Below are 21,934 nucleotides of genomic sequence, written 5' to 3'. Positions count from 1 at the left end.
GTGTTCCTTCCTCCTCTTCTCAGATTACGGATGATTTTAAGGAGATTTCATCAGTAACCGTTTCACATCTGATTGTTGATTATAACTATTTTTGTCACGCTGGTAATATTAACAACAGCTGAAGTTTAAAACCAATAACAAAGATTAGACATGCTAGTAAATATTGGGGACCAGGAGCTTTCAGTCTTTCTGTACTGCAGTCGTACAGATGAACACAGACCACACATGCAGCAGGCATTAGTTTATGGTTATAATTTGTGAGCTGAGGCAAATCTAGAGCAGCAGATGGCATATTATAAATACAGTTAGGCCCATAATTTGTTGAACAAAGACAACTTTTGTAGTGTATTTAAATCAATCAGAATGACTGAACTCCAGACTTTCAGCTTTAATACAAGGTTTACTGATTTTTAGAGGCTCAAACAAATATGGATCATTTTTAATACTTGGATTAAAATCATTCGCAGTTGGTGACTGAAGTGTGGAACCCATACACGTCAACGTCATCAAATCCTGTGTTCCCTATGCTCTGCTAGGCCATAGCTGCAGACGCCTTTAGTTACTACTTGTGGGTCTCTCTTTGCCCTCAGTTTTGTTTGTAATAACTGAAAAGCTGGTCGATCAGGTGATTTCTTTCCCTTCACAAAAAATGTGGTTCCTTTATCAGTATGGGTTGGGCCATGTCATATCTACTTGCACTGTCCAGTGCTGTCTGATCAGTTTTCAATATTTGGCTGAATCAGAGCGGAGTGTACACCTCTGTACCCTTAAGAATTCATCCTGCTGCTTCTATCAGCAGTCACATCGATAGCAACCACTAGTGACCCACTTCCACTGGCAGTCACACATGCCCATGCCATAACGTTGTGTGGGGAAAATCCCAGCAGGTTCTGAAATACTCAGACCAGCCTCTCTGCCACCAACAACCATGCCACGTTTAAAATCACTTAAACTTCCTCATTCTGATGGTCAATGTAAACCTCAGAAGGTCTACATGAGTAAAAATGAATTACTGCCCTGTCAATGGCTATGTAATGGTTAATGTATCTGTGTACTTCAAACATGAAACCACAAAGAAGAGGTTCAAAAGAAAATTTCTAACAAGAACCGTTGCAGCATTTTGTGCATTTTATATATATGAATTTTGCAAAACTTACCCAGCAATTTACTATAATAGTAATAATAATGATGATAATAAACGATTTCAAATTATTAATGACTAATTCAGACAATTAAAAAATAACACTGAACATTGAAACATATGAACCATGCATTGTTACCACAACATAGTGACACTGGCGATATTTTAATATTTTCATTTAACTTTTATTTGTTTTATGTATTTTGCTGTACTGCTTATTATTTGCTGCTTGTCGCTAAGGCGCCACGTACGGCCGGGATATTTTAGAGCCTACATAGAGCATAAAAGGTAACGAGTTACTGATATTTTGACATGCGCAGTTCGGCCTGGAGACAACGAGGATTGCTGCCTTCACAGACAATTTTAAACATGACCAGCGTCTTGAAATCACACGTTGAACCGCTGGAACAGAGGAGTATGCGTTTCTCTCAGTTTTTTTTACTTAGCGTGAGCTTAAAAAAAAATAAGCGCTGATATTTTTTTAAACACCCAAAGAACTGCTGTTTCATCATACACGACTCTAAGTATCGCCAACATTATTTTACTTCCAATAATCACCGGTCCTTTAAAAAAATGAAAGGGGATAGTTACACGTTTTCCCTCGTATTTCGTCATGTCTCTGTTTTACATCTGATAACATGCAAAAATGTCACGTTTTACCGCGGATGAGGACATTTACGACTTTTCGCGGGTATGTGAACGCGGCATACGAGGCGCAGGAGAAAGTTTTAGCTGTCAACAAACTGCGTTCTCGCTCAGGCTCCTGTTTGCTTAGGTAAACTCGTCTATCTGCAAATTAGTCCTCTCGGAGAGTGAGAGGACATGAACATGTGTAAAAGTCCTGCGGTGTAGCTAAAACTGAGCTCAGGCATGGAGAACCGGGCTGTGTCGGTGCTGGACAAACCCGCGGCGGTGCTCACGGTTGTGGATGTGTATGAGATAGCGGCGGTGCTAGGGCAGGAGTTTGAGCGGATGATAGACAAGTTTGGCTGCGACGCTCTTGTCGGATTGGTGCCCCGTGTGGTTCGGGTCCTGGAGCTACTGGAGGCGCTGGTGAGCCGCGGGGCCGCCGGACAGGAGGCCGAGGACCTGCGGAGGGAGCTTGACAGACTGCGGCAGGAGCGGAGCGACAGACACGAGCAGGAGAGGAAGCACCAGAAGGTCAGTGTCAACCTACCTGCAGACACCTGTTTCTACTTCCACCTGTGTGTGTACCTGTTTATGAGGCCTTGTGTCAGGTGAGCAAAAAGGATATCAGCACATTTCACATTTTATAATTCAGCTTTTAGTGTGGAAAAACAGAATAAAGTGGAGAAAATACAGCTAAAAAATGTTTGGGGATGCCTATTGTATTTTCCTTCAGTCATAGGTTATTGTAGTTAACTAAAACTAGATGTGGAAAAAATATTGTAATTTCTAAAATAAAAACTAGAAATACAAAAAATGAGAAACTAACTGGAACGATTTTGTGAAGTTGGAAAACTAAACTAAAATAAACATAGAGATTAAATATTATTACAGCTTGCCGGATGAGGCTTTGACTTAAGTGTCTGGACTGTGAGTCAGCTGCTTTTAAACACTTACATGTACTGATTTTTCCTAAATATAGTCTCTGGCACATGCTCTGCACACAATAAAAATTTAAAAAGACCAAAACAAATACTGAAACTAATAAAAACTAAACTAAAGCTAAATATTTTCAAACAATACAAACTAAACTGATACAATAAAATCCTCTCTGGAAACTAATGAAAAAATACAGAACTATAATAACTATATTCAGGTAGTGACTGAAGCATTTAATGAGTTGCTTTGAGCACTGTTTGTATTATTTCACATTAGATTGCTGCAGTAGGATGACCATTTCACATTCATTACATTACTGCTTTATAGCACACTGTCTAATGAATCAAACAACCTCTTATCATGTATAATAACAAGACCAGACTTTTAAGACACATGTTGGTGTATACTTGAGTATTTTAAATACAGATTTTGGGAGCAATAAACCAGATGTGCGGCTGACCTTATCCAGCACAATATTTCATTTATTTTAGCTGTGGATTAGAGCCATTAGCTGCACAGTTTACACAAATAACTCTCAGATTTACAAGAAATCAGCCCATCTGAGATAATAATTTGTTTTCATGAAAGAAGCGGTGGCAGAGACACAATTTTCTTTTATAGGGTTGAGAAAATTACTTACATTTTCAGTGACAAGAAAATTAATTTTGTTGCCTTCAGTGTTGCTGCAGGCCAAAGAGGTTTTGTTTTTGTTCTCTCACTTCTATCATTTCCTGATGCAGGTGTAACCAGTACTGAAATACATAATCATTTTTTTAAGCAACTCCCCAATGATCAAAAAGCAAATCTGGAAGCACTGCTGAAATGGAGTCCCACAATGCAACCATCAGAGTGTGTGTGTGTGTGTGTGTGTGTGTGTGTGTGTGTGTGTGTGTGTGTAAAACCTGAGTTTTTAAAATGATGAATTAATTTTTTAAGTTTTCCAAACTTACCTGGCCCTGTGTGTTAAAGTAAAAACTCTCTCTCCCCCACCCCCTAATTAACTATCATTAACCACATTTTTTGTGGTTACTGATAGTTAAAGCTGAGTTCTGTTTCCAGCCACACCTAGGACTGATTACTGTTAGACCTGTTGAATCAGGAAATCACAGTCTGTCTGACAAAGTGAAGAAGCAACATGTCATGCCACGATTCAACGAAACAGCTGAGAAAGAAAGTTACTGACGTCTATCATTCTGTAAAGGGTTACAAATCCATTTTTAAGGCTTTGGGACTCCAGTAAAACACAATGAGAGCCATTATACAGAAAATAGAGAAGACTTGGAACAGTGCTGAACCTTTGCAGAAGTGACCAGCCTGCCAAAATGACTCCAAGAGTGCATCAACGACTCATCCAGGAGGTCACAAAAGAACTCAGAACAACATCTACAGAACTCCAGGTCTCACTTACCTCAGTTAAGATCAGAGTTCATGATTCCAGTAAGAAAGAGACTGGGCAGAAATGGCATCCATGGGAGAGCTCTAAGGCGAAAACCACTCCTGTGCATAAAGAAAACAAAGTATTGACTCACATTTCCAAAAAATAAATAAATAAATATATAAAATTCTGTGGATTGACGAGACAAAAGCTGAACCTTTTGAAAGGTTTGAGTCCCATTACATCCTATGATAAACTTACACAGCATTTTAATTAAAAATGGTGGTGGTAGTGTGATGGTCTGGGGCTGCTTTGATGCTTCAGGACGACTTGCCTTAATTAATGGATCCATGAATTCTGCTCTCTACCAGAAAATTGCGATGAAGATGTTATCTTCATGTAATGTTAAAACTGCTCGATCTAAAACATGGAAAAATAGTACACACACATCTGACCCTGTAACCTTATTTTATGGTCATGTGGCCGCTAGAGTCTATCCCCTCTTTGAACAAGTGGCGTGAAACAGTATGGACAGGTGGCCAGTGCCTCTCAGAGCTAACACAAGCACACACTCTAATTTTCAAACTGTTTTTTCTCAGCTTCTAGCACTGGATGCACAAAAGTTGATTTCTTGTGATTAGTTACCAGTTCTTGGTCATTTCTATCCAGTTTCTTATTTCTACATTTAGTTGCAAATTAGACTTTATTTTGATTCACTGCTTGTGTGGAGCACAGAGTGTGATAGGTTTGAGCCATCCTCATAAAGTAAGGGATGATCTCTTTTGATTAAAGAAAAAAATCTAATATGCCCCTTGCTTCCTTTTTTCCATATATAGTATTAATGGGTCCAGTACTCCATTTGAAGTTTCCTCCTTTTTGTGCTCAGGAGTTGGAGTTGCTGGAGGATGTGTGGAGAGGAGAAGTCCAGGACCTGCTTTCTCAAATCACCCAGCTTCAGGCGGAGAACAAGAGGCTGCTGGTGAGCCTCTCACTTAAAGAGACACCGGTCACAGAGGAAGACCTGCAGAAAAATGAAGGTGAGTTGATTACCAAAAAGCTCTCAGCCAGGGTTTAATACACAAACCTTGAATAAGAAAACAGTCGGTGTGTTACATCTTAGTGGAAAACTCAAGGGATGTATGCTCGTAGTCACAGTCAAGGTGGCCTGCTATAGTTCAAATCAAGCATCAAAATAGAGAAGAAAAGTGATCTAAGTGACTCTGAACATGGCATGGTTGTCGCTGCTAGATGGACTGTGTCAGTATTTCACAAACTGCTGATCTGCTGTGATTTTTTTCTTCAGGCAACCATTTCTAGGGTTTACAGAGAATTGTTCAAACAGAGAAAATATACAGTGAGCGGGGGGTGAAAATGTCTTGTTGATAACAGAGGTCAGAAGCAAAAAACCACACTGCTTCAGGCTGTGAGAAAGGCAGCAGTAACTCAAATAACCACGAGTTACAGCAAAGGTGTGCAGAAGACCATCTCTGAATGCACAACATGAGGAACCTGAAGCAGATGGGTAACAGAAGCAGAAGACCACACTGGGTGCCACTCCTGTCAGCTAAGATTAGAAAACTGCTTCACAGGCTCCTCAAAACTGGACAACAGAAGATTAGAAAAACGTTTCCTGCTTCCTTAAACCCCACAGTCTACCTGAGTGCCCTTGCTGACCGTATCCATCTCTCTGTGGACAGGTCTTAAAACTCAGATCATCTCAACCAGGTTTCTTGAAGGTGACAGTGAGATCACTGTACTCAAATGACCTCCACAGTCACCACATCTCAGTCAAACAGAGCACCTTTGGATGTGGTGGAATCGGAGATTCACATCATTGATGTGCAGCTGACAAATTTGCAGCAACTGTGTGATGCTGTCATGTCAATATGATCAATTCAATTTTATTTATACAATCAAATCACAACAACAGTTGCCTCAAGGCGCTTTATATTGTAAGGTAAACCCTACAATAATACATACAGAGAAAAACCCAACAATCATATGACCCCCTGTTAGCAAGCACTTTGGCGACAGTGGGAAGGAAAAACTCAGAAGAACCAGCTCCAGGGAGGGGCGGCCATCTGCCGCGACCAGTTGGGGTGAGAGAAGGAAGACCGAATAAAAGACATGCTGTGGAACAGAGACAGAGATTAATAACAAGTATGATTCAGTGCAGTGAGGTCTATTACAACAAAAATCTGTGAGTGGTTAGCATTGTTCCTTACAACAAGAAGATCCTGGGTTCGAATCCAGCATCTGACCTTTTCCTCCCTGTGTCTTTGTTGGTTCTTTCTTGGTACTCTGGCTTCCTCCCACAATCCAAAGACATGCAGTTAGTGGAGTTAGGTTAAATGATGATTCCACATTGTCCATAGGTGTGAATGTGAGTGCGAATGGTTGTCTGTCTCTATATCTTAGTCCTGCGACAGGCTGGCAACGTGTCCAGGGTGTATCCCGCCTCTCGCCCTATGGTAGCTAGGATAGGCTCCAGCCCCGAAACCCCCCTTGTGACCCTGATTTGGACAAGTGGAAGAAATGTACAAAAAACTAACATCCAACATGAGAAACTCCACTGTGCAAACTGGTTGAAACTAAACTGAACTGAAAATAAAAACTCAAATGTTATTACAAAACAAAAATGCAAGACTGTAATAATTCTGCTCTGACTCTTAATTAGATCAGTCTTGGCTGAAAATCTGAAATGTGTTTCATATTCATAACAGTCTGCTGTATGTTACACACAGCCACCCTGTGCATGAGGCTGTGCAGAGAGAAAGCCGGGAGCTTGTGAAGAAGTCTATTTTTGAATCCGACTAAAATATTGCTCTGTGTGGAAGTGCTGTTATACTTACTGTCAGGGCTGCAGCACAAACAACAGGATATTACATGACGTGACTCCTCTGGCCACTGACACCTTATCTGTCTCAAACATATACATCCATGGTGCTTTATTTTTTTGAATCTCAAAGCCTAAAAATAACCAGGCTTTGAACATTTGTTAAAGTTTCTATGTTTTGGGAAAATAACCTATCATATTTTACTTTAAATTGAAAAGTTAAATATTTTTTAAACATTTTTTGGACTCTTTTATTTTGTGTATTAATACACCAAATTAAGAAGGTGTACACCAAATTGTGTCATTTAATATTTTTTAGGCGTTTGCTGTTTAAAACAAATGACTGTGACCCTGGTGTTTAACTGGAGGATTTACAGTACACAGTGCATCCATGACATACTGAAAAATATTCCTGTGGATTCATAACTCTTTAAATGTGATTGTAGTTCTGTTCAGTTTCATGCTGGTAAAAGTTTTTAGTGCAAAATCTGCCCGTGTGCAGAATTTCACTCTGTTTTGATTTTTTAAAAACCTATTTTACTGTGCTTATTTGAATGCTTATGTAACCCTTCTGTGAGCATTAATTTATTTATTTGGATTACAGCAGGAATGTCAGAGAAAGAAAAACAAGTGATGAAGAAACTTCAAGACTTGGTGGATAAACAGAGAGACGACATCCGGGCTAAAGATCATGAGCTGACTCTAAAAAATGAGGATATCGAGGCGGTGAGGATTCATAATACCTGCATCTAAGAATATATGTAATATAAAACAAAAAACAACAACTTTGTTTTACTAGAATTCATGAAGCAAATTCTCTGAACTTCAGCTCCAGCTGCAGCAGCATCGGCTGATAAGGATGAACCAGGAGCTTCTTCACAGGATAGGACTGATGGAGGCTCAGGGCAAGACTCTGATTCAGCAGAGGGCTGAGCTGGAGGCTGCAGCCCAGGCACAACACCAGGAAGCGGGGGCTCTGCGGCTGGAGGTCACCAGGCTGAAAAAGGAGCTGCGGGAGCTGGAGCGAGAGATAGAAGTCGCTGAGATAGAAGAGTTGCCTCTGTCAAAATCTGAGATTTCTTCACCTGCATCCCCACTGATGACTGTAAGAAAAAATACCTGATATTTAGCAGATGTTCAAACTATTTGTGGGTGGGTTTTTTTGTTTTGTTTTTTGTTTTGTGCCTAAGTGGCTTTTATGTTTCACAAATCTAGTCTGCAGCAGCAGCTCACCTTTCTAGCTCCTTCAAACCAAATTCAGTGTGGGTGGAGTGTGGGGGAGATCCACACTTTCTGGAAAACTGTTTCGAGTGCGACAAGAGTCTTTCCTTTCTCCGAAAGTCAGCAAACAGAGAGGATAACAAGGAAGAGGGAGATGAAGAGGAGAACTCAACAACATTGTTACTGGTAATGTCCACGTACACTTTACTATTTAGCCAGTGCTGCTGTGTTGTGTTATAGCAGAGCTGCTATAAGACTGTTTACACTAAACAGTCGTTATCACCTTGTCATAGTGAGGCACAGCAGTCAGCTGGTACCATCTTTAATCTCACTACTCACAGATGTATCTGATTTAATCTAATGTAACTTCAGGTCAGTGGTTCTCAAACTGTGGGGTGGGCCCATTGCTGGGGCACAGAGCCACTGCAGGTGGGACATGAAGGACCAGGGTTAAGCCATAGGGTGAAACTAGGAGACCAGATTTTTGGGACTCCAGTGAACCACAGATCCATGGAACCATGATCTGTTCTCTCTATCTGTGCTGGCCTCCAGCTCACACTGAAGTGGTTCGAAGCTGAGTGTGAGGCAGCGAGAGTGAGAGCAGTGGGTCAGGGATGAGATGCTGCCCCTAGTGGTGGAGTTAAAGTATCTCGGGGTCTTGTTCATGAGTGAGGGGAGAGTGGAGATCGTCAGACAGATTGGTGCTTCGAGTGTGTTTGGGTGAAAAGATCACAAAGCTGTCGATTTGATCTACGTCCCCACCCTCACCTGTGGTCACACAGCTTTGGGTAGTGATCGAAAGAATGAGATGGTGGATGTAAGCAGTGGAAATGAGCTTCCTCAGAAGGGTGGCTGGCCTTTCTCAAAGGAAGCCAGCTGGGGTGGTTCAGTATCCAACTGGGATCGATTGTGGGCGAGGTGTTCCAGGCATGTCCTACTGGGAGGAGGCCTCGAGGCAGACCCAGGACAGGCTGGAGAGATTACTTCCCTCAACTGGCTTGGAAATACCTTGGTATCCCCTGGATGAGCTGGAGGAGATGACTGGGAAGAGGGAGGTCTGGACTTTCCTGCATAGGCAGATGTCTTCACAACCCGACCCCAGATAAGCAGCAGAAATGGATGGATCTGTAGTTTGTTGATGCTACCGTGGGATAATGAGGTGTGCGTAGCCATGCCAAGATACTGGTATTGCCAGAGTTTTAAGGGCGGAGCAAGGTAAAAATAGTTTGTCCACACTTTATTACTAGCTACGCCTCATTGGTGCTGAAAATGATCAAGCACTGGATGTTTAAATATGCCTGAAGTGATGCACAGCTGGGAGAAGATTGTTTCACCGTTTAGCTAATCATAACACCATGACAATCACTGGACTGATGTTATTGTTAATGCTCATATCACAATGCCAGAGACATTAGACAGCTCAGCGTAGGCAGATTCAGACGAACTTTGTCATGTAGTGTTTCCTTAAGGCGATGAACATCTGTCAGACATGACCTTTTTTTGTTAAATGCACAAGAACGGCGACTCGTGGTTAAACTTTGTTTGCTCCTTTTTCTGTTGTACATTGCTGGAGAAAACCAGTTTCACTTCAACAGCATAACCAACCTCTTTCATTTTATAGTATCTGTGTTTTTAAGCTGTGCAGTAGAAAGAATGAATATTTGTTTTGAATGCAGAATGGATCGACCGATGCAGAGCCAGAGGAGGACTCGGACAAGCCTCGCTTCACCCTGCAGGAGCTGCGGGACGTCCTGCAGGAGAAGAATGAACTCAAAGCTCAGGTGTTCCTGCTGCAGGAGGAGCTGGCATACTATAAAAGGTACGACTTCCTTCACAGGCATAAAATTTGACTCGGTGCGGATACAAAAGCTGACATTGACCTCCTCCTTATCCTTCAGTGATGAGCTGAACACTGAGGAGAACACCAGCTCCATTGTCTCCTCTCCGTCTCCTCCTCCAAGCTTACCTGTGGCTGATCAACGTGAATCAGGAATAAGACGCTTGTGAGCGATGAGTTTGTTTGTGATGGTTTTCTTACTGCTGTTATTTGAAATATCAATACTCTGCTCCTGTGTATGATAACATGACCTAATAATACATGACTCAGTAATACTGATCTCACATAGTCTTTACATATGATGTTTTCTGTCTTTTCCTGTCTGGACAGGATCTTCACAGCTATTATGCCAATGGTGGCTGCCGGTTTGATCACAGACGATCCAACGTTGTTGCCAATCAGAAGACTTTCCTTCGTATGACTTTTTTTTTTTTTTAAAACCACACCATCTCAGCACGAGTTTCTGACCAACACACCTGGGTTTAATGGCTCCGATCCTTAATTATTAAAAACTAAACCCATCTTGTGTTTTTTACATTTAAAAATGTGGCGATTTAAGGAATTGATGTTTATTTTTATGATACTTCTTGTTTTTATTTTTGCTACTTTGAGCTTTACATAAACTTCAGCAGTTAAAATGTGAGGCAAATGGCCATACCTGGATGTTCTCAGGTGTTTTTATGACCTGTCACAGTCATATTTTATGTCTTTGGAAAGTCACCACCTGTAAGTGCTTTGCTTTATGCAGATATACTGAGGAAGACTTTTGATGCTGCACATGTCAGACGCTTTATATTAGCATTTAAGCTTCTTATTGCATGGCTCCAAATACATATACACATATACAGAGTATTTGTTGAGCCTATAAACTGAATGTCTTGTTTGGTTCATGTTGAGATGCATCTGATGGCAAAGTAAGCACATGATCATGAAAGTTGAAGTGCCTTTATTCTATGAGCTCATCATGAAGAGAGTGCGCTGCTGCTAATCACTACAGCCTGGCACCAAACATCGTGGTGTACACTGGCAAGTCTTAATCTCCAGGAGAAGTATATTCCATCACTAATGAATACTCTATAAATACTATCATAACTACTGGTATGTGCCAGGATGCACAGGGAAAATAATTTTTGTTTGAAATAAAGTAATAAAGTTTTATTTTTAAACTTTTGATTTTTTTTGGTGTCACTATGAAGCACAGTCGATATTTTGCTCTTTTTTTAAAAATATCTTTATTAATTTTGCAAAATTAGCAAGCAGAAAGAAAGCAAAACTGAAAAAGGAATAACTAGGGAAAAGAGCTCCTGTTGTTATGCATAGAATACCATTTGACCATTAAAAACATATCCAGACACATTAATGCTGAATTAATGATTCACAGAGCAGTGGAAGTGCATTTTATGGGTATTACAAACCCTCATTTGTGGACAAAAACATAAACAATCACACAGTATTATGACCCTTTTTTGGTATGCAAACATAACAGTCAATAATTAAAACATATTTTATTAAATGTAAAAATGGCAAAAAAAATAAAATAAATAAACTATTTTGCTTCTTTTATGTAACTATGTATAACTATTACAACTGTTAAGCACTGTCCTTACTTCTGTATCATAAAAATATGAAAAGGGCCATTCGCTCTCAAATCAACCATGATTAAATTAAAAAAAAGGTCAGTAATCTTGCAAAGTCCCATAATTGAGCACACTTAAATAAAACTTCAAATTGCTAAAGATTTCTGAAAGACATACAGTTGAATTACACAATACCATGATATTTTTATTCAACTTATATGCTAGATTAAGCTACCCCACAAAAAGTACAGGTTTCTGAATTCCTGAAACAACTATTTTCCTAGATATGACCCACTGGAGCACAGATGTGGGTTAAATTTTATCCGGAAAGGCCTTAATGTACAAAAACATGTACTGAACAAGAGTATAAAATGTTAGAAAATATTTGTATTTTTTGTTTATTTTGTGTCATTTTCGGGAAAAGTCATCAAATTTCAATCTAAAAGATGACATTTAGGATATTTTTCTCCCAAACCTTTTGTTTTACTGTAGTTAGTCAGCTAACCAGGGCCACTAAAACAAAACACATGAAATCACGTGTTTTCTCACCTGATTTGATTGAGAGAAGTTCAGAGAGACTATATGAAGAGTAATCTCTCACTCACAAACTGCATTATTTTCCTTACAAACCGACGATCTATGATCTGGCGGATGGCCAGAGCCGAGTGAGCGCTCTTGACTTATACACGATCTTTGTACTCACCTGTCGCTAGGATACTTTGCCCTCCTCTGCTGTCCGACGAGTCACGCCATTGGTGCGTGAGTGATGGGGGAAGTGCTGCTTCTCTAAAGTTAGCCACCTTCGGTCTGTACGAGTATTGAGCCGAAGTCGAGAAAGAGGGAGGAAGAGTTGGGTTTAAGGACTTATGAGTGGCATCCGGGGGGGAAAAAAGTCGAGTTTATTTCGGTCGTCCCGCTAAGTCATGGAGTTTGGTGAGGAATCGTCACCAGCTCGGGCTTTCGAGAAGGACGCTTTCGAGCTCACTGTGGAAGATGTGTACGATATCTCGTACGTAGTCGGAAGAGATCTGTTAAAAATCAGCAGCACTGGCGAAGAAGTGTCGGACCTACAGTTTAGGATAGTCCGTGTGTTGGAAATGTTTGAGACTTTGGTCAACAAGTACAACTTGTCTCTGGAGGAGCTGAAAATGGAGCGGGACAACCTCAAGAGTGAGCTGGATAGGATCATCAAGGAGGGCTCCTCCAGGCCTGGCGCGGTGAGTTTGGCGCTCTATAGTTCAGGCTCTTGTCAGATAGAAGTAGACCTTTAAATATGGCTTTTTGTTCCTTTTAATCATAGCAGACTTCGGGACCGAACCAGCTGGTGGTGGACCTGACAGACCCCAACAGACCCCGATTCACTATGCAGGAGCTGAAGGAGGTGCTGCAAGAGAGGAACCAGCTGAAGGCTCAGCTCATGGTGGCCCAGGAGGAGCTTCAGCTGTACAAGAGGTAACCGGTGTGAAATGTAAAGTTCACTCTGGCTTCTAAGAGTACATAAAATAATGATAAATCTTTTTTTAATATCAGAAACATGTAGCTAATGCACCAGCTCAGTGTCAATACACCTGAAGACTGTGCGCTTGTAAAAGAGGATTTATTGATGGGCTGCTGTATAATGCTATGTGAGACTGGCTTGAATCTCATATCAGTTTCACCTAGAATTACACTGAGTCCATGGGTAAATGCATACACTGATCAGCCACTCTATTAGGTACAACATGCTAATGTGCTAGTAGTAGGTAGGGTAGTAGGTTGGACCACCTTTTGCCTTCAAACCTTTAATTCTTTGTGGCACAGATTCAGCAAGGAGCTGGAAACATTCCTCAGATTTTGATCTATGTTGACATGACAGCATCACACCGTTGCTGCAGACTTGTGGAATGCACATCCATGTTAATCTCCTGTTCCACCACATCCCAAAGGCTGTTAGATTTGGTGACTGTGGTTGCCATTTGAGCTGAACTCACTATCATGTTCAAGACACCAGTTTGAGATACTCTGAGCTTTGTGACATGGTCTGTTATGGAAGCGGCCATCTGAGGATGGGTACACAGTAGTCATAAAGATCAGGTAGATGGTTTCTACGATGCTCAGTTGGTACAAAGAAGCCCAAAGTGTGTCAAGAAAATATCCTCCGCATCAATATACCATGACCACCACCACATGCCTGAACCATTCAAACAAGGCGGAATTGAGCTGTGTTTTCATCTTGTTTTATGGCAAATTCTGACCCTACCATTGCAGTAGAACTCGAGATTCCTCAGACCAGGCACCATTTTTCTAATCTTCTGTTGTCTAATTTTGGTGAGACCGTGTGAATTTGAGCCTCAGTTTCTGATCTGAGCTGGTCTTTATAAGGCTAGCCTCTGTAAACCATAGAGATGGTCACGTGGGAAAATCCCAGCAGATCAGCAGTTTATGACATACTCAGACTAGCGTGTCTAGTTTGACCCCCATGCTACTTTCAAAGTCACTTAAACCACCTTTCATCTCTGTTCTGATGTTTGGTTTAAACTTCAGCGTCTCCTCTTGACCAGGTCTACATGCATAAATCTATTGTGCTGCTGCCATGTGATTGGCTGATTAGATATTTTTGTTAAAAAGCAGTTGAACAGGTGTACCTAATAAAGTGCTGATGAATGACTGTGACTAACTATGTAATTATAACATTGAGCGCACAAATATAAGAACCACAATTAGCCAATGAATGCAAAAACATATATGCCTATTATTGAAGCTTTACATTTCATTGTCAATCACATCATGTTTTTTTATTTGTTGTCATTTTAAAGCAACAAGATCGATCATGTCTTGTAAAATACTCTTTGTGATCATAAATAACTCCGTTCTCCTGCAGTGGGATTCTGCCACAAGCTCAACCAGCCATGGTGGAGGTGTCTCCATCTCCACCATGGCTGGTGGAGACACCGGCAGCTACAGAGCACAGACCAGCCACGATAAACGACACAAAAGAAGAAAAGACGACCATAGGCAAACTGTGAGTAACAAGCTGGCTCGGTTTACCAACAAAAGTATTTACAGATGACTAAAAATAATATAAAGAAAGCGGAAAAAAGGAAGTAAAAGTAGGTCTTGTTTTAAGCCGTGCACCTCAAATGGAAAGGATTCAGAAGAATTCTGAGCAGCAACCACATGATGCTGTAATAAGCTAGCAGGGAGATTGTTCTCACAGCCCGTCTCCTGTCTCCTAATGATATACTTGTGACTGGGTGAATTCATGCTGACGCTCAGGATGTTTGTCTGAGCAGTGAACGAGACACAGAGAGAGAGTACGCCTCTGCCAAAATGCTTCCGTCAGTAATCACAGCCTCCCGTGATGCAGCGTTGTTTGCATGCTCCATGTTCACCAGCGCTCCTTCAGCTAACTCTGACCTTTCTGTTTGTAGGTTTTCATTCAGGCGAAAATGAGAAGAAAAGCTTTCACGGGGAACTGACCATGTAGGAGACAAACGGGATTTGTCGGCACGATTAACCTCCTTTTGTACTTTCACTTTTTTTTTTCTTTTTTAAGAAGTATTTGTCAGTTTTAATAAGCATTATATTTTTTACTAATTTTTAACCTAAGATGTTTTTAGAGTAGACATCTTTAATTCTGTAAAAATAAGATATGGAAAGGAAACTGGAAAGTATTATTTAACAAGTGATGATCATGTTGAATGTTTTCAAAAATCAAATTATTTATAAACTTGAACATCAGCTTTTTTTTCTTTTCTTTTCTTTTTTTTTTAAATGAGCCACGATAAGGTCTTTATGTAGGCCCATTCCCATCACCCATCTCTATGTTGTTAATGAAGGTAAAATACCCAATCAAAATCTAATAATAAATTTGATTGTACTTGTGTTTTGTCTCAAGTTGAATATTTAAAAAGCTTTTATCATATTTTAGCCAGATGCCAAAAATATATGCTAATACACAAATTACAGCATAAATTTACAGGCTTTAATCAGCAGGTTACAAGGCTTTGTTCTTACTGAAGTCCTCTCGTTGACTTGTTTTGTGTGAAGAAGGGTAGGCGGGACAAAAAGGTAACCCACTCTCATATTTCACTGAACTGTCTTTAGCTTTTATGTCATTTCAGTTCATGCATTGATGGAAAAACCTGATCACTCAGTATATTTAGATTAGTCACCAACCACCACATCGTAACACTGCTCCCACAGGCTCGTACTGTAGGCTTGACGGCTACATCACATCATCCCCTCTCTTCTTATCCTAAGATGCCCATCACTCTGGAACGGAGTAAATCTGCACTCTTCGGACCACATGGCCTTTTTCATTGCTGCAGGGTCCCATTTTTTTGCTCCCTAACAAATGAATCCTTTTTCCCCCCAATTAGCCTCACTGATAAATGGCTTTCTTAACGCTACACACTTGTTTAACCCAATCCCAAGTGCTAGCTGCATGTGTGGAAATATTCCTACTTTCACTCTTAAAGCCTCGTCAGGTAAGTTTTAAAGAAATTTTGTAGCAAATTTTGCTTTTGTCTCCTAACTGCACTAAAGAATGTGTGGACATATAACATGGAGGGACCATGCAACATAGTATTTACAGTTCAGTATCTGCTGGGGACCATTGCTGGATACAAGCACCTCTACATGGGCTTTTATTTCTTTGTGCCCTCCTCTCCTACGTCCTCCTGCCTCTGACCTGGACATCAATTTCAGTACGCTGTGTTGACGGTTTTTTCAATTGCTAAAATAAATGTAGGAATTAGACGATTAAAAAGGAGGGAGGAGGCACAGATGTAGTGTTTATTATACAGGCATTAGGTGAAATATAGACAGTTATTTGTATTCATGTTGTTTTAAGTTATTAAAGATGACAGTGTAATTACACTTTTAGCCTTTTACTATTTAAGATTTTAATAAAAATGCATCACACTGCATCTTGTTGTAAGTTTAATTTTGAGGTGACTGTAGCTCAGGAGGTGGAACAGGTCACCAATTATGCTCCAGACTGCATGGCTAGAGCGGAGTTGTTCTCCAATGTGTTCATTGTATGAATGAAGCAAGAATGACGTGTGTTGCATATGGGAACCAGCCCATAATTAAGCTCTAAATGTTAAATATCATCATCACTGTGATCACAGTAGTGGCTGGGCTATAACAGAACAATTCATAATGTACCGTCACTTTGCAATTTCAACAGAAGGTCTCATGGAGAAGAAACACTGGTGTAGTAAGTGAAAGAAATCTGCCAACATGACTCTTTGGGCTTAAATTGAAAGAAGTAAATGTGTAAAAAAAAAAAAAAAAAAAAAAAATCACAGAAATCTATAATTTAATTACTTTGGTGTGCTGTGAATGGCCGAGGCTGTAAAACCTGTGAAAATATAGTTAAAAGTTAAAAAAATAAATTAATTCACGAGGTTTGAAAAAGCCAGCCAATGGGTCACATTGGAGTCTTTGCCAGGCCAATTCAGGCTCCTGGCCTTATGTTTGAAACCCCCGATGTACGATATGGTCTTGTCCCACCTGGAGGATAGTAGATGTGTCCCTTATTTAATCTATATGTCCTCACATCTCATGCACCACCAATCATGCCACGGCAGGAATGAAGACCGCTTTATTCCTCAATTCACAGTACATGTAATAATTTACAAAAGCTAGAATGACAATTACTAAAGGAAACCCCGTTCACAGTGCAACCCTGCTTCTCAAAGAAAATGACTGCTACATTTCGTAAAGATATAAAATCCTGATAAAAATTCTGCAAAAATATACTTCACCAGCTGAAGTTTTAGCATCTATACAAAATAAAACATTTCAAGTCTCAAGTATCACATCTTTTTCCATAAAGAAACTGGACAGTAGACGGGACAAATTCATATTAAAAAAAAAAAAAAAGGTCAAGGTCTCAGTGTTTGAGCCATGGGTGAGCAAGGATTGAGGCTTTACTCCGATCGCCATAGTCATAAAGCAGCTCCTCGCCTGCATCGATGTCTCTGGAGGCGACCAAGATCAGGTGAGGCGTTCCATCGATGGGGTGAAGCCTCGTCTGGCAGTTTCCAGTTTTACTGTGGTTGATCAGCCTACCGAGCCGACTCGTTTCCTTTGTGGCATCAACACTGTGATACATAGATACAGATATGACTGTCACAACACAAGACAGGTGTCCATACTAAAATCACAGCTATTAAACTTTTGTTTTTAATTCTAGGAGACGTCTTTCGCATAATAAATGTCAGCTAGAATAAAGTTTTATAACAGTGCTTTTTGTATTAAAGAAATATTTACTCATCCTAAAGAACAGACATGTTTTTATCATTCTAAAAAAACATGTACAACTAGAATTTGTGATTTCCAGGAAGACAAAAATAATACAAAAAGTATAAAAAAAAAATAGCCATAGGGTGAATATATACAGGTCTATGGTGAGACACCAACACTGAATAAACTGATGATTAAAGATTAATCTCACACACTTTGAAGGTTTGTATGCATGGGTGTGAGACCTCTTGCAGAGCGATGCCATTTGGACTTACCAGTAAGTTTTGGATTGATACTGGAAGTAGTACATGTAACAGCCTGTTTGAGGATCCTCAGCGTACTGGGCCTCTCTGATTTTAGCTTTAGCCAGGTCCAGCAGGTCTCCATGATACTCCACGACAAAATCTCCCCTTTTGAAACCACTCACAGCGAATACCCCTCTCCCCTTGCCGTCTATGTTTTTGACCTGTTCACAGTGAAAATGTACACTGGATTAGCAAATGTTGCTTAACCAACATTCAGGGATCGTGTCTGCATGCAGAGTTTTGTAGTGGCACAAACGTAAAAATTACCTGCATTCCTTCTTCAATGCCATTCTTTATCAGGTCATCGAGGTGCTTGTGTTGTTCACTCTGTTAACAGTGATTAGATCATTTAGTTTAGGGTTGTTGGTTTTTTTTTTGGTTTTTTTAAAGAGAACATCAAGACAACTTTATATACAGCACTGTGCAAAAGTCTTGAACCACCCCTCATTTTTGTTTTAATAGTTCCCCCTCCCTTAAGAATGGCTCGACAGCCACTCCACAGAGACCATTTTCGATGAGGCTTCAGTGATTTTAAGGGCCAGATGTATATCTCAAGTCCTGTGTCAGGTCTTCAGACCTGCAGTCGGTAGTTGTTTTTATTTTATTTTTGTCCTGTACTTGTGTAGTTTCCTCATTTTTTTAAAGGGATACCATGATGAAATGTGTCAGGATTTTAGCTAATAAAAAAAATATATATATATTATTGCCCATTTAATACCATTGCCAGTGTAAATGTTTGTCACACTATTTTCTTTACCATTTTTCATAGATTCAATTAAAGAAACTAATAAATTATGTGTTATTTAATTGTTTATTTGCCAACTGTGTAGACACAACTCATGGTTCATCCCTCGAGTTAGGTGCCTCTTCTATGCTTTAATGAGTCATAGGTCAGCGTTTAGTGGCTTTCAAAAAAAAACCAAAACCCAAAAGTATGAAGGCCTTTCAGAAATCTGGAAAAGTATTAGTCAGTACAGACCTTTAACTCTGCATTTGTTTTTCTGTTACTGCGCCTGATGGGAAAGTAGTCCGTGACCTTTCTGTTTTGAAGAGCTTTACTCTCCATCCTGAAAACAAGAGACATCAGAGTAATAAGTGATTATGATTGTGCAACTGAGTGTGAAAGAGCCCGTGCCTTCCCCCCCCCCTGTGTTTTTAATGAGACTGGCACGTTGGCCACATGTACTCACTTTTTTGCTCCCAGCTTGCGTCCATTTCTGCCCCGAGACTTGGATTTTGGGACACTGCCATCTGTTGCAGACCTGACGTCAGTATGCGAGGTGGAGCTTGGTTGCTCAGGTTGCTCAGAGGCCTTTGCTCTTGTTTCATCACTGTGACAAGCCATTTCAGCCTTCTGCACTTTGGATACCTCAGCTTTCATTTTATTGGGTGAGCCTTAAACACAGAAGAAACAAAAACACCACAAATATTTAAGAAGAATAGGTCAGTGAGTGCTACTACTACTAGTAGGCTGGAAAGTTGTGTAGCTCACATGAATCTGCTGATGAAACAGCAACTAAAAGGACAACAGTGAAATAACAGAGTAAGTGCTTAATTTAAGAATTTACCTTTTTTCAGTCTTGGCATATCTGGTTTAGTTGAATCCGAATCATTTCCTTCCTGAATGAGCGTGCTTGAGCTGTCACTCAGAGGGGACCTGGGCTTGCTTGGAGTCCGTAGACTTGGGAGAACTGTCTGCACATTACCTTTACGACTCTACAAAAATCATTATAAACATGGGTCATAAAAAGAAAGCTGTATGAGAGTGATCTGATGCAATAAACAAAGTGTAGCATTTCATCACTGTTCAGAAACTTGTCTAAATCTAGAGACATGTTGCACACTTAGCACTGTGCTTTCCAGCACCTTTGAGAACAGAAAACAGACTTTATCCATCGCTTTAATCCAGTTGAGTCCAAAAAAAACAAACCATGAACAAATTGCAAAAACTGCACGGCTTGCTCTGGCAACTCTAACAAAGACTCTGTCCATAATCAGCTGTTTCTCACTCATTCAATACTTTATAACATATATAAAAGGGAACACTAAACTGAAATTTTCTGACAGAACTTGCAGGAAAATCTGCTCACAATTTAACCGATTCGAATATCCAGTTTAAATCAAGTACAGGGATGTGGAGTCATCAGCCCTGGAGAGTTAATGTGGAGATGGGTTATGCAGCAATCTAAAGTAAATTAGGAGCATACATTCCTGACCCATACAGTGTGCAAACTCTAAAAAAGATGAGGCCTTAATATTTTTCTGCCATTTGCAAGCCACAAGCCTACATTTCAAATTGCTCAAATTCAATGTTTAAGTTTTTCTCCCTCTCTACTTGTGTGTCAAGCTGAGTTTCTCTCACAAGAATTCACTAACATGGTCAGTGAATCCTGGTACTACTGTTGGTCATTCACTCAGCCACAGAGAAGGACTAAGTTATAACATACAAATAGCTGAACTGAAACCAGGTGTCCACTGTGGCCGGGCTCTGGGTAAGGACATGAAGGACCTTGCAGTGTGGGTTAGTTTCTAGAGGGAATGTCAAACTTATTTTACATCCACTAGCTAGATAAAGCCCACTTTGATTAGATATTTTGTAACTATCAACCCAGTTACTTTGGTGCAGCATGAATACACAGAAGGGAGGTGTTTATCAGTAAAGCTAAAGCTGTAAAACCTTTAACATTAAAGTTAAAAGTCCAAAATGTATGTCTTCTTTTAACCTGTCCAGTTGGGCCGTACTGGAATATCTGCCGGACAGCTTCTGGTCCCTGGGGCCTTATGTTTGAAACCCCTAGTTCACAGCATGAACCGGAGGATTTACCCCTTGCAAGAGTAACACTAACTCTCAATTGGTTTACCAGAAAATGTGAGCTTCCTGCTTTGGAGATGCATAAGCTGAGGAGAGCCTTGTTACCTTGTTATTTGCTGGCTTGTTTTCCTTTGTCTCCGTCAGTGAGGTTACTGTATCTTCAGCAGAGTCCTCTGGCTTTTTGTCGGCTCTCAGCACATTTTTCTTCCCTGCATAAACATAGAAATGAATAAATTTGAGCTCTTCTATCTAACAATTCATTGACATATACGACAAAAAAGCACTACCGCTGAGTTTTATTTGTAAACAGCCACGTGTATTTTAACAAACCTAGTCCCTTTTTTGCGCTAACTAGCATTTAGCAGTCAGCTACTACACAAACAGCAACACGTCTCAGTTACCTTTTGCCATGTCAGTACACAAATAAAAATCCACAGAGGACGTGGGAGCTGTTAAATGCAGTCCTGTGTCTTCTGGTTCCTCACTGTACTCAGTTCACTGCAACGACAACGACAAATATCAGACCGCATCACTCCGGAGAGAGTGTGGAGGATTTAAAAATACTACCGCGCTTCTCATTGGCTCTTTAGTACAGACGGGAGGGGCTTGGGTTTGAAAACATCTCTCTGATTGGCCCCAGCTGACTGCTCTGCGTGTTATCGGTCTCTTTGCAAAAGTTTTTCTCAGTGGCATTAAATAAGAGTTAATGATAATTATTTTAATAGCAACACAAACAATCTGTTTTGCCTGTTTACCTGTAAAGAGCTTATAAATCCAAAAAGTAATATTAACGGAATATAACATCGCAAAGATAAGAATAAAAGACTTACAGCTAGAGATCATGATTTTTACTTAGATGTGGCTAGAATTGAGCACAGACCCACATTTGCTTTTGAAATAAAACTTTCTAAATAAAATATCCTATTGATGTAGAGAAAGAGATTTTTACTGACATCTAGTGGCAAAAGGATGTAAGAGGTACTGTTAAAAATGATGCAGACATACTGGTCTGAGTATTGTAAAAAACTGC

The 21,934-nt window shown here is 40.2% G+C and overlaps 3 protein-coding genes across 5 annotated transcripts; 2 read left to right on the top strand and 1 right to left on the bottom strand.

The window, feature by feature from the left end:
• Positions 1-1,737: 1,737 nt before the first annotated feature.
• On the top strand, positions 1,738-10,521 carry LOC134638852 (RILP-like protein 1). 2 transcript variants are annotated; one of them, XM_063489776.1, is made up of 8 exons: positions 1,738-2,302; positions 4,969-5,119; positions 7,526-7,644; positions 7,748-8,023; positions 8,134-8,325; positions 9,816-9,958; positions 10,038-10,142; positions 10,307-10,521. In XM_063489776.1, exons 1-8 carry the CDS (start codon positions 2,012-2,014, stop codon positions 10,395-10,397), a joined length of 1,368 nt encoding a protein of 455 aa, XP_063345846.1. In that variant the 5' UTR covers positions 1,738-2,011; the 3' UTR covers positions 10,398-10,521. The 2 variants fall into 2 exon arrangements, with proteins under 2 accessions (XP_063345846.1, XP_063345845.1); XM_063489775.1 differs by having other exon boundaries at positions 1,740-2,302; positions 7,523-7,644.
• A 1,798-nt stretch (positions 10,522-12,319) lies between these two features.
• On the top strand, positions 12,320-15,418 carry rilpl2 (Rab interacting lysosomal protein-like 2). 2 transcript variants are annotated; one of them, XM_063489468.1, is made up of 4 exons: positions 12,320-12,770; positions 12,854-13,005; positions 14,414-14,554; positions 14,964-15,418. In XM_063489468.1, the coding sequence occupies exons 1-4, from the start codon at positions 12,477-12,479 to the stop codon at positions 14,983-14,985; spliced, it is 609 nt and encodes a 202-aa protein (XP_063345538.1). In that variant the 5' UTR covers positions 12,320-12,476; the 3' UTR covers positions 14,986-15,418. The 2 variants fall into 2 exon arrangements, with proteins under 2 accessions (XP_063345538.1, XP_063345540.1); XM_063489470.1 differs by having other exon boundaries at positions 12,323-12,770; positions 12,857-13,005.
• Positions 15,419-17,121: 1,703 nt separating this feature from the next.
• On the bottom strand, positions 17,122-21,440 carry kmt5ab (lysine methyltransferase 5Ab). The gene is made up of 8 exons (XM_063489969.1): positions 21,306-21,440; positions 21,010-21,113; positions 19,661-19,808; positions 19,283-19,487; positions 19,072-19,159; positions 18,360-18,419; positions 18,063-18,253; positions 17,122-17,645 (listed from the first exon to the last, which is right to left on the bottom strand). The coding sequence occupies exons 1-8, from the start codon at positions 21,313-21,315 to the stop codon at positions 17,435-17,437; spliced, it is 1,017 nt and encodes a 338-aa protein (XP_063346039.1). The 5' UTR covers positions 21,316-21,440; the 3' UTR covers positions 17,122-17,434.
• Positions 21,441-21,934: the final 494 nt, after the last annotated feature.

Source organism: Pelmatolapia mariae, linkage group LG12, assembly GCF_036321145.2.
Source record: "Pelmatolapia mariae isolate MD_Pm_ZW linkage group LG12, Pm_UMD_F_2, whole genome shotgun sequence".
NCBI classification, from domain to species: domain Eukaryota; kingdom Metazoa; phylum Chordata; class Actinopteri; order Cichliformes; family Cichlidae; genus Pelmatolapia; species Pelmatolapia mariae.
Note: the sequence above shows the minus strand (reverse complement) of the source record. Positions and strands in the feature narration are given on the sequence as shown.

Bases quoted from the DNA above. Each gene is read 5' to 3' on its own strand.
- rilpl2 (XM_063489468.1), top strand. From the start codon at position 12,477: ATGGAGTTTGGTGAGGAATCGTCACCAGCTCGGGCTTTCGAGAAGGAC. The intron at 12,771-12,853 runs GTGAGTTTGGCG...TTTTAATCATAG, and splicing joins GCTCCTCCAGGCCTGGCGCG to CAGACTTCGGGACCGAACCA. The intron at 13,006-14,413 runs GTAACCGGTGTG...GTTCTCCTGCAG, and splicing joins GAGCTTCAGCTGTACAAGAG to TGGGATTCTGCCACAAGCTC.
- kmt5ab (XM_063489969.1), bottom strand. The intron at 19,809-21,009 runs GTAACAAGGCTC...TGATTTTTGTAG, and splicing joins ACAAGCCAGCAAATAACAAG to AGTCGTAAAGGTAATGTGCA. The intron at 18,254-18,359 runs GTAATTTTTACG...CACTGTGAACAG, and splicing joins GCATTGAAGAAGGAATGCAG to GTCAAAAACATAGACGGCAA.
- LOC134638852 (XM_063489775.1), top strand. From the start codon at position 2,012: ATGGAGAACCGGGCTGTGTCGGTGCTGGACAAACCCGCGGCGGTGCTC. The intron at 5,120-7,522 runs GTGAGTTGATTA...TTTGGATTACAG, and splicing joins AGACCTGCAGAAAAATGAAG to CAGGAATGTCAGAGAAAGAA. The intron at 8,326-9,815 runs GTAATGTCCACG...TTTTGAATGCAG, and splicing joins ACTCAACAACATTGTTACTG to AATGGATCGACCGATGCAGA.